General features: G+C 38.6%; 1 protein-coding gene across 1 annotated transcript in view; it reads left to right on the forward strand.

Annotated features, from left to right (window-relative positions):
* AMPH (amphiphysin) overlaps positions 1 to 11507 on the forward strand; it is a 60198-nt gene extending 48691 nt beyond the window's left edge. Inside the window, exons 16-20 of the mRNA XM_026071483.1 lie at positions 1364 to 1420; positions 4814 to 4966; positions 5905 to 6171; positions 7897 to 7998; positions 10334 to 11507. Coding sequence (XP_025927268.1) covers positions 1364 to 1420; positions 4814 to 4966; positions 5905 to 6171; positions 7897 to 7998; positions 10334 to 10441 — 687 coding nt within the window. The 3' untranslated portion in view covers positions 10442 to 11507. The remainder of the gene's footprint in view (positions 1 to 1363; positions 1421 to 4813; positions 4967 to 5904; positions 6172 to 7896; positions 7999 to 10333) is intronic.
* Positions 11508 to 12223: the final 716 nt, after the last annotated feature.

The following is a 12223-nucleotide window of genomic DNA, read 5'->3' on the forward strand; positions in this document are numbered from 1 at the left end:
TGGAAAACAGTCCTTGTAACATTCAAAAACAAAACAAAAAACTTTATACAGAGGCCCAAACTACTACTGTGAACTGGGCTGATGGGATTCTTATCACAGAATATTGCTGGATTATTACTAAGAGAAGGCCTGGGGCTGGCATGTTCCTGACTATAAAGTGCAGAATGATGCTCATTTCTGAAGGCAAATTGACCTAGAAATACAGCTGATGGCGGAAATTCAGCACTTTTTAATAGTAAAAGCATAGGAAGTGTTTATCTACTGAAATGCAGTTGAATATATAGCTTTTATGGGCAATAGAAACATTTGTGTTTTTCTCTTCTGGAAAAAAGATTTTTTCTGTGGGTGGCTGTGTGCATCTCTTGAATAGGAAATAATTGTGTTATGCAGCTGATATTTGTTACTCTCTTTAAGACACTCTACACTCTCCATCAAACCTGCTATAAAAATGAGGGCTCCACAGCAGAGGCTTGGCAGCTTCAAGGAAGAATTAATCATAAAAAAGGTTATATAACACTGTAATTTTAACAGGATAAAGCTGTGAGAGGTTTCCATAGTAACGCTACTGTCAGCAACTGCCTTGCCCTGGCATCTGGACATGTTTAGGGCTTATGATGTGACTGCAGGGAATACTAGAAGATTAGATTAGAAAAAACGTGAGTGATATGAGGTTCAGATATAACTCAGCATCCTTTTATTAAAAAAAGAACATACAACCATTTCGACTGAAATTTGTAGAATTTTTGGAGTTACAATTAAAGGTGCATGAAGGGTTAGTTGGAGCCTGAACACTTGTGATCTCATAATTAATTTCTGATTTCTAAAGATGRCAGTCCATGCTGCCTCTCTTCTAAACCCCCACACAGGTTTGCACAGCTCACCTTCACCCTTAGAGCTCTGTTGAAAAATCTGGTTTAGCTATGTTTGCAGAACAGGCTCAAAATTTACTTACAAAGTTGCAAGTCCAACATATATAGAAGGAGAAGTAAGTAGGAAAAGTAAGCTCTTCAAAGCTGCTGTTATTATGAGAATACTAATAACAAAAGTAAAAGCTGGTGTTGTTATGAGAATACTAATAACACAAGTAAATAACAGTGTCCTTAACACTTCCAGTGTGATTATGGTGTTATAAGCAAAGAAAAAGGTCACTTCCTGTTTTTTAGCCTCTAACTACTTTTATTTCAGATGAGAAGTGGTGGTAAGAATCTTTCAGCTTACAATGTGCAGTTCCATTTAGTTCCAGCCATTCATTTCACCGCATCCCACACATGTCATTCTTCCATTAAGCTTGATTAATACCAATTTCTTTGTAGCCATAACCTCAGCATGAGTAAGGTGATGACCATATTTCCTCTTTATACAGGACAGTGTCAAGGCAGGGGACAAGGAGACACCTGGAGCTGCTGAGAAAGAGAGCGAGGTACATATGAGCAGCCTCAGGACTGTGGTTGTCCTTTAATATTGCAAGAGAAATGGCAAGAAATTTTTGTCGCTTGCATGTTATCAATATGTAGGCCAATATGATATAACTGTGACCCAGCTACAATACYTGCTGTTCTAACACTCAGAACATCTCACACAGTGGAGACCTATCTTAGAAACTGCCTGTTGCAGCAGTATAGAGTGATAAATATTTTATGGTAGCGAACAATGCAGCTGTGTGGTAGAAGGTGATATAACGCTGTTTTTATTGACATTTGGTGTAAAGAGAAAAGATGCTGCATAGAGTCCCAGTAGCTTTTGCACTTTCCATAATTTTGTTTACCTAGTCCTTCCTATAAGCATCTTTATAAAAAGCAAAAAGTTTTCACTCATTATTTATTTTTTCTAGCATATGTCCTGAACTAAAACAGATATTTGAAATTAATCATGTTATGTACTTATTTTCTAAAGCATGAATCCAGCATCAAATYAGATATTTTTAAAACCAAAGCTATAAAGCAACTGAAAAAATCAGTGACGTACTGCATTTCTCTTTAGCTGGGAATACCTGGATTCTAATGGTTATATTTTGCTTCCATTTTTTCAGAGGTGAGAAAACAACCTCTTACTCTGAATCCTTCTATACTAAGGTGAAACTATAACAATATGTACAAATTTGCACAGAGAGCAGTACAGGAGGAATGGCTGCACATTAAATGCAGGAATAGAAATAGGGACTGAAAAACTGATTGTAACTCCTTGTCATTAATCACTTAGGATTTGTATCTCAAGGTGCTGACAGTCTCCTTTGTTACAAATTTATTAATTTTATTTCTGTAACATTTTTGCACCGTCATAAAAACTGATCTCTGTTCACTTTGGTTGCAGAACATGGTAAGTCAGGCTGTCCAAGCTCAGTTTTGTTGCACAGCTGTTTTACAGCGTTGACATTTCTCTGGTTCCATGGTACCCAAGTGTGGCCAGGAAGTGCTTTTTGCTGCCTGCAACTCTCCCTACTGATTTGCACGGTTTTGTGCTGGGAATGAGGCCCTGCAATCCACGTAATTGCCTTTTTCCCAAGCAATGGCTTGTAGGCCTGAGTCATCACTGCCATACTCCTCACCAACACTAGCACATCTCCACAGAAATCAGTGGAATCACACCAGCAGGAACCTGCAGGACGGGATTATAGATCAGGCCTAGCTTCTCTGACTCCTAGTGTTGATACAGTGTGAAATAATGTCCTACTGCTTCTCCAGTGTTGGCTTATCATTCCAATGTGTGATCCAACAAGAAACACACAAGAAATTCCTAGCTCTCCCCTGAGCTCCACAGGACTAAGTCTTTGAAACTCAACTTTACACTTTTTTCTAATATGACATATCTTTATAAACACAAGGTCTCTTATCTGGTAAGCTCACCCCCCTGTGCTTTCCTTAAAATAACAGTATTGCTGAATGCAAGAGCTGCCATAAGAGATCAAGCTATAGACTAAACTGATATCCCACTTCCAGTGGAGGCCGGTCCTTCTAATGCTGTAACTTTCATAACTGATTCTTCTACTATCCCTAAAAGTCTTCCAAGACTTCACAAGCAATCAAAATATTCCCTAAAACATCACGATTAGTTCCCCTTGACTTATATTAGCTGGCTTAGCTGCAATTATAACTAACTCTCATAAGAATTGCCCAGTCCCTTTCTAAATCCTGCCACAGGGCCAGATCTTCAGATTTGGAAAATTGGCATAGCTATATTCAAGTCACAAGTTGAGGCACTCAGCCCACCCTAGTCCTCTCACAGACCCTCAGCAGCAGGCTCGTTTTTTTGTTTGTTTGTTTGTTTTGTCCTCTGTAAGGCTGGTATAATGGAAAAACTGGCCAAATTTTGATATTACTGCTAGAGATAAGTAGTTTGAAATTCTAATAGACTGTAGTCTACTAGACCAGTAGTATTACTGATGACCTATGGAAAACAGGTTTGTAGGATTAGTTCTCAATATGAAATCAGATAATACAGGTAACAATATCTGCAAATATATGGTTCACCATAGCTGGGTATGGAATTCTAGCTTTCCTGAGTTCAGTGGGACCAACCTTCCTTCTTTTCCTTTTCTCTCCCTCTTCCTCCCTTCAAACATTAAACATTGAGGCTCATAGTGAGGTTCATTTTCTGCTACCTCCTATRCATCTTTGCAAAAGCTTTTTCTATCTTTTTTTTAGAATAAATGATTATACAATTCTAAGATGATGTGTAGATTCAGTAACTTATGGCGACAGACTCTGAGAGTCTGACCCTTTCAGTGTAGTATATTTGAGAGCTGATTTATATAAATTAGAATTCTTCTCCTTAGTGGAATGAAATGGGCTGTACAAATACAATAAATAGGAAAGAAGTGTTGATCCTTATCAAATCAGACAGCAAGATCAATTTCTGCAGCATTCTGCTAAAGCACACGGTATAAAGTCATTCTGATTTGGACTCCATTCCCTGTCTTTTCTACAAACCTTTTCCAGAGCTTTTACGCCCACTGTAAATAAAAAAAGTGAAAGAGCCTTGACAAACTCTTACTGCACTAGTGACATCTGAGGACTCCACTAAAGGTACCTAGTGAGGTTTCATAAACTTATTTCTTCCACCTGTTGATCAGCTTCACTGTGCAAGTTTAGCCCTTCACACTGTTATGGAAAATCAGGCTCGCCGGCCTCCATAACAGGGTCCGACCCTAGGTTCCTGCTGAGGCAGAAGTTCGAAGTCAGATTGAAGAAAAATAAAATTTAATGACATACGTGTGGTAATTACAGCTCGAGCTGGGTGCCTCCAAAGAGGGACCCCAAACAAAGAAATCCCTGGGCAATTATACCCTTACAATCTAAATTCCCCACCCCTTAAGCGATAGTTTGGACCAATAGTAATAGTTAGGTCTCGGTTCTTCCCCTTCTTCACTGGGCCCCTTCATTGTCTCTAGGCAGGCCGCTGCTTATCTTCAAGGTTGGCTACTCCTGCTGTCCGTGTAACTTCTTTATCCCTCCAGCTTGAACCGGCTCTGGGGCCCCCCTTTACTTATCTAAGTAAAAGTTCACAGCAAGTTCACAGCCTGAGGCCTAAGGCTTCAGCAAATGTAGCTACTAATGCTAAGCAAGTTATGCTAAGCAATTAATTCTAGACAGCTTCAGTTCAATATTCTCTAACAACACCCAGCAGGGTGTGTCAGGCTCGGGAGGCAGCCTCCAGCACAGTTCTGCACCATAAATCGGGAGAAATCCCAATGAAACCAAAGACGTGGGTTGGCACCAGCTGGGGAGGTTGCAGAGCAGAGGCCATTCCGTGGTCTCTCTCCAGCTGATATCCACATCTAGTGTCCTGAAAGGAGTCTCTTTCCTGTTATTTTTAGGTGATAACTACCGCAGAGGGGGCTGCGGTGGTAGAAGATGTTGGTGCAGTGGTGGCAGCAGAAGCTGGTGATGGTGCCACTACCACTGAACAGGAGGGTGTTGCTGCAAGTGACCAGCCTCAGGAAGAAGAAAAGGAGGCTGATGTGTATCAGGTAACTCTTACTGGTACAAGGGGAGAGTGTGTGGGGCGGTCTTTTGGAGAAATAGGGAGAGAAAGTAATGGCTTTTTTGTTTCTTGCCACTGTGTCCTATCAATAGCAGTACCTTGTTTTAAGTAAATCATGGTCAAGCTATGTGTCTGTATCCAGCCTGCTGCCTTTTCTTCCRTGACCTCTGAGGAGCTAGGGAAAAGCTGCTAGAGCAGACCCTGCAGCTAGGGCAGGCACTTGCCCCCTTCTGTTATTGCATGTTTTATTTCTTCAATGTACCAGAATAGGTTGATCTGGCAGTGAACAATGGCAATGAACATATTCTTTCCAGGGTTGAGTTCTCCAACAAGTTTCATTAAATGCCTTATGTCCTAGGCTGTGTGACTGATCAGATGCTTTCTACTGAGCCTTTTCACTTTCTCTGTTCTTAGTTATATTGCTGTAAATCAGGAGAAATCTTAATTCCCTTAATCTGACAAAAAATAGGTGATGTTTCCTACTTGCACCAGCTTTACATCGCTGTTATCCTGCTGACTTGAATTCCCAGAGAAACATAGGACAGTGRCTCTTGGAACTTGAGGCTTCATCCAAACCCAATCAAAGTTAAGAGAAGGAGTGAGAAGGGAGCTCTGTTAGTTTCCATGCACAYTGGAAGTGGAAACCAATAGCAGAGCATTTTTATTATTTACTGTAAATGTTTGTGGTAATATAGAAAGTAGACTTAGGAAGAATAAAGGGAACTGGTCAAATTAAAGAAAAGGGTTTACTATTTTACCTTGTTGCACAAGTACTGTTTCTTCTCTTAATGTAAGAATACACTGTGTAGAATAAGAACATCTATTGTCATATTTACTCCATACAATAAATAAACGATTGTGTTTYCCAACTTGAATTAAAGTACTAAATGCTTTTCTGGTGTTTTTGTGTCCCCCCCCCCTTAGCAAAAGATCAGCAGCATCCCTTCAGTAGTAATAGAGCCAGCATCAAACAACGAGGGGGAGGGAGAAGAACATGAAGTCATCATGAATGAGTCCAAAGATGCTGTGGCAGATATTGGCACTCAGGGCACTGACAGTTCTCCCACTGAAACTTCCCAAGTTGGCAATGAGCAGAAACACACCGATGAAATCCAGGCTGCAACTTCTCAAGATCAGCCTGCATCAGCAGAAGACACAGCTTCTGCRATGCCTCCTGGCTTTCTCTTTAAGGTCTGCTTGTGTGTTCATTCATTCATTCTTCAGATACCTCTTCAAATCTGGCTTCTGTGGATATATCTGTGCATACAGGCAGCGTGATGGTTTCCTGAGACCAAAGGAGGCTTAGTTAAATGCCCACACGCGAACAGAGCTTTTCCTTTGTGCTCTTTCTCTATATATGAARTCTGAGAAAATATGTTTTCTGCACACTGTTGTTATTGCACATATCCTTAGGTAGCTGTAGAACTCATTCAAGTATGGGAGCCTTTTCATCTCACCAAATTATTATTGATAATGAATATATTGAATAAAACTCCACTGCCAGAGAGAATCAGGAGTGTCGTATGACCATATGATAACAATATCATAAAATGGCATTTTTCTGGCCTGAAAACCTATAGTAGAAGTTCTGGCCCTATTGCAATCCGTGGATCTTCCACAATTCATTGTAATGAAGCTAAGATGTCATTCCGTGACTTTAGTAATGTTATAGTTATAAATCGTTAAGGTAATCAAACAGAAAAGTTTAATGAGACGTAAGAGAAATTCTCTCCTTGGCTGGCAAGAGCCATAAGGTAGCTTGGTTCACAATGTGCTTAGATAATACTTCTCACTTCAGAATTACTGAGCTGGAGAAAAGCTCCATGAGGATGGATGAAATTTGCATGCTTCCTATTATAGTTTGCATAGTTCAGACTAATTAGTCCCATAGCACTCCACAAGTATGCCATTCATTTTGGTCTATTCCTACTGCTCAATGTTTTCAGCAAACATTGAGAATAACATTAAGATGAGGGTGAACAGTATCATGCAACTTTGACTCAGACATGCTGACACAGTGCATCTTTTATTTTTCATCACACTCTCTTGGTAAGACGTAAATAAGGAGAAGCAGAATATATGCCTGCCATCTGGTTCTTGATGCCATTTTCTTTCATTACTGCAGTGTTACCATGGAAGTAGTTGTGCCTTTGAGAAAACTGAAATATTGCATCTCTTAAGGAGGTAGACCTATTTAGTTAAAATGATCTGTTCACCATAACATGATGACTCTGCCAATATTTTGATAATTGCCAGTTTAAAAGAAAGATATTTTGGGAATCCCATTTGGCAACAAATGGGAGTTCTTTCCAGGGCAGACATAAAGTAGGGTTCCCATTACTTGCCTCCTTGATCCCATATGGAAGTTGGTACTGTACCTCTTGCTCTAATTTCTGTGGATGTTTACAACAAGAATAATACACAGCGACCAGAACAAGCAAGAGTCCTGAAACGTAGATTCCTACGAGTCTTTACCCAGCTTATTAGCTTCTGCCATCTGTCTCACAGATGTAGTGATGGCAGTGAGGAACGAAAGCAAGTTCCTTACACAGAAGGGATAAGGGTAACAGGAATTCTCCAAGAGGCAGTGCTTGTGTGGTGTTGCAGTATGATTGGTTCTTGAGATCCTGTGACCCTGGGAAAGAATGTTTTAGGAAAACTTGGCTTAAATAATATCTGTCTCCGAGGATATAAGTAGAAAACTTTAATATTAATTGATGTTAACATTAGCAATTTGAACACATTTATCTATAGCCGTATGTTTGCATAAAGAAGGCATATATTGGAGACCTAAAAAAAAATAAAAGCACTATTGCTTTTTTGCAGTTAAGATTTAACAGAGAATTTTATTGGGAAAATGTCTCCATCTAGATGATGTCTATATGTTTGGTATTATTTTGGTATTATTTTCTTTAGGTTGAAGTTCTACATGATTTCGAGGCAGCTAACAGTGATGAGCTTAATTTAAAACGAGGAGATATTGTGCTAGTAATTCCTTCTGAGACCACAGCTGATCAGGTAAAAAAAAAAAAGGGGGGGGGGGATTATTTCTTTTGTTGACTTTCTTTTTCTCAAAATTTATCCCACAGATTAGAGTTAATAGGAAATGCCTATTCAAAATGGCRTTACTGTTCAAAACATGAAGAGACTTTGTTTGTACTTGGTTTTATTTGAGCCTAAAAGGCAAAGTTAGCTACAGCTGAAGTCCTGGATATTTCTGGTTATTTTTTAAACARTTTTCTTCCACATGTTCAATAGAAATGCAGCAAACTGAAATATTTTTTTGACTACTGCTTTAAAAGAGAACCCCACTTCATACTGTTAGTACTGGCCACTTCATTGGCATCTGCTAGTGCTCAGAAGGGCTGGTGAAAAGTCTCCCATTGATTTGGGAGTGCAAGGAGGGGAAYTGGATCCCCCTGTGATAATACCTTTGCCCTGAATGAAGAACATTTCTTCAAATAGGTCTAAATACTAATCCCGCAAGCACATATTTGGAGTGCTGGGGACAGTATTTTAAATTGTTTTGATGGCTGATGCTGTGTAAAGGTAGGTAATAACATGTTCATGATCTCAGCTGAGCTTTCTTTTAACACAAGAGAAAAAAATATATATATTTTTAATTTCACTATACTGTACTAGAGATTTTTCTTTCAGCAGGATACTTTGTTCTTTTTATAGGGATAGATTCTCTTATCCTTACTCAAATTAATCTGTATCATACTTCATGGGCAGTTCAACTGATTTCATTAGCAATATTTGCAGAATGAAATACTCTGTAAGGATATCAAAATCTTTTCTTTGTCTTTTTTTTTTTTAGGATGTTATGTATTAAATATATGCTTAATCTTCACTTGATGAATCCATAAAGTGTATTCCTCTCTTGTGGTGTGCATTGAAATCCTATTAGCATTGACTGCAGTAAATTGTGTGCAATGATGGAGAAAATAAACCTTTATGTATTCATGTTTCTGAGACTGTTCCATTCATATCTTTATTACTCAGTACATATTTGCCCTGCATGTTTAACATCACCGTAAAACTTAGTCTTTTTGTCTTTTGCCAGATACTTTCTTGATTTATATAGTCTTTTTATCTTTGTTATTCTTTTTCTCCTTCAAAATTGGCCTAAAACCATAATTCTAATATAGCTGGTAAAATCAGCCTGTGTTCACCATTCAAAGAAAACAAGTCCCACCTCGTGACTTCAATTTTTCTGTTACTCTTGAGTTAAACTTACTAGTAGGATCTACTCCATCTGTGCTCAGAAAGCTGTAATCCCTGTCTTCTCTGTCTCAGTTATTCCATCTGCTTTAAAAACATTTCCTTAGTTATCTGTACTTAGTCAATACCATAACCTGTAGCTGCTTTACTGGTACTTATTCTAGGGTAGAGAACCAGTACACTACCACATGCAGCCACTGAGCAATAATGACTTAGCGCTGTATATGAAGATCTGTTAAAATTATTCCATTTCCTTGRGTACTTTCTGTGCAATCATAATACTGCAGCATTAGGTATTCCCTGTTTGTCTTCACTTTGCTCTGGCTCCTATTCTTAAAAGGAACAAACAAGAGGCAAGAAACACAGAGGAAAACAATCAAAGCACTGAGTTAGTGAAATGAGAATAGACCGAGCATTCTGAAAAATACTGAATTGATTTTATTCCAGCTAGAATTGATAGTGCTTAAGAGCACCCAACACCTTCCATCTCTTTCAGTGGACTGGACTGCTGCTGATCTGGATTGCAATTTTGCATGTCAAGTTCTGCTTCAGACTCAAGTTTCCAGAAATTTTTGGTAAAATAGGTGGCTGTCAGCTGAGTTTGAGTTTCTAAAGACAGTAACTCCAGAAGAGACAAGAACTATTATTTCTTCTGACTGCCAATATATGGACAAGAGAAAAGAAACCATAGGAGAAAAAAAATCAGATTGAAAACACTGAGGTTTTTTCCCATCTATGGTATTGTGTGATGGTACTAGCTCACTCCTATGCCCTTGCTGCATAAGTATGCTAATATAACTGTGAGAACTTCAAAAAAGTCTCAACACAGAATTGCACAAATGCAGATCTGGTATAATACTGGATGACCTGGAAGGCTTATTATCCAGTTTTGAGTTCAGCTGGGGGTTAGATGGGCTAAGGGCCATACTGTGTGCTCAGAACCATTTGCTCTCACAAAACTGTGGTCTGGCAAAACAGATAAATCTGCTTGTGCAAAATCAGAGGTTGCTTTTTAACTGAGGCACCAAATCTTTTAGCCATGTGAGTCTGAAACTTCTTCAGGTGTGAAGCTGGTAGCAAGGAATGGAGAGGGACCTGACATTTAAAAAAACTGTCTTTTTCTTTGCAGGAGGCTGGCTGGTTGACAGGCATTAAGGAATCTGAGTGGCTTCAATACAGAGATGCAAATAGTTATAAGGGACTTTTCCCAGAGAACTTCACACGCCATCTGGAGTAGTTCTGTGCTCAGGCACACAAGTGTGGTATGAAGCTCAGTCAATAGGTTTTTAACCTCTTTGAAACACGGGAGCCCACTTTTTTTGTAGTTTAAGCTGTTAATGGTTTACATACTGGTGCCAGACAAAGCTTGTTGAAACATATCGAAATGAGCATGAATGCAAACAGTTAAGCTAGCAATTTCTGAAGCAGTACATGAAAAAAAAATCAAATAAAAAAGAAATGTCTTTATTTGTTCACACGTATGTGGCAACAGGTTTGTTTGTGCTTTGTCAGAGCTATGGTGATCCTGTATTTGGTCCTTTCCCATGAAATCTGAAATTAACCTCCTTGATACCAAAACCTTAACTTCTCTGCACTAAGTGTATTGTATTGAGTTGCACTGCAGACAATTTGATTAGTAATCCTGTAGTAATGAGGTCAAACTATTATAAGTTTCATGTGTTTAAAAAAATAAAACTGCTGCAACATTTTTCAATGTTATTTTTGGACACATTACATATATACACACAAGAATGTATATGTGTATATATAAGTGCATATGGATRTATATGCATTTCCACATCTTCATTGTAGTTCTTTGACTGTGTAGTATCATCAGTACCTGCATTGCTCTTTCACTGTCTRGCATTACAGGAAACAGTTTTGTTCCAAAGCAAAACTAGCTGCTCCATTGCCAAAACATTATACAGTATCTGTGTTTGTAATGTGAAATCTTCATTCTGAGATGATGAACAATATCATGTTCAAAGCTGCTAAACCTTTGGGAAGGCATGGCTCAGTCTCCTCCTCTTCCAGCTGCAGTAGTTACAATGAGATAACCTGGAGGGGGAGCTGTTATAATGCTGATCTATACTTTTTTATTTAATTGGCTGAATAAAGAAAACAGAACTAATCTCTGAGAAGAAATAAATAAACACAATATATTTTCACTATAGGTATTTATGCAGCATATCTTCACAGATCCTTTTAAAATAAGATATATAATGTATCCTGTATGAAGAAGTCATCTGTAACTTATGTTTTCCAGTGCTGTGTCATTAAAAATAAACCTTTGATCCAAAAAAGCTGTTTCAACTGTGGTGCTTTTGAATTTTTGTTACACTGAATTTTATATAGTTTATATGTTACATTACAGAATCTAATCTTAATTTAATTCCTCTTTTGCCAAAGAAACAGAGCATAACAGGTGCACCATCTAAATTCTTGCTCTCAACTCCAGTCAAGGCCAGAGCTCCAAAAGGTCTGAACCCCAGCTCAGCGCATATCCTAACTGCCCTTCCTGGAAATGGACTCTAACTGCTAGCTAATTTCTGCCCACAAACACCAAAGAAGCTTGTTTGTGCTTGACTGTCACCCAACTGAAGATTGCTGCCACTTACTTACTTCATCTGCTGCTTCTCCATTTACCTTGTGTGGAAAGTTCATTCTCCATGAATCTGCTCTGTTATGTTTGCTGATGCAGGGAAGTTACAAATATTTAGGAACACTTGCATTTTCCTATTAATTCAGTTATTTTTCATGATATTTTTCTTGGGGACGGGGTGTGTGTGTGTGTCTCTGTGATCAGTGTCTGTTTCTGCTCCTAAGTTGTCAGATTTAAATTGAAGAAATAGATTTTGTTGCTCTGAAAGAGGAGAAAATCTGGTTTCTTTTTGTTTTTCAGAATACAATAGCTTTCAAAAGCAACCTCTGATAGTGTATGTTGCAAAGAAGTTGACTGACTCAGCTGTGTCAGCTGGGATTTTGGCTCTAAAATGTCACCATGAGCTATCAGACTCTA

This window comes from Apteryx rowi, unplaced genomic scaffold (genome assembly GCF_003343035.1).
Source record: "Apteryx rowi isolate R43461 unplaced genomic scaffold, aptRow1 scaffold_1083, whole genome shotgun sequence".
In the NCBI taxonomy this organism is placed as follows: Eukaryota; Metazoa; Chordata; class Aves; order Apterygiformes; family Apterygidae; genus Apteryx; species Apteryx rowi.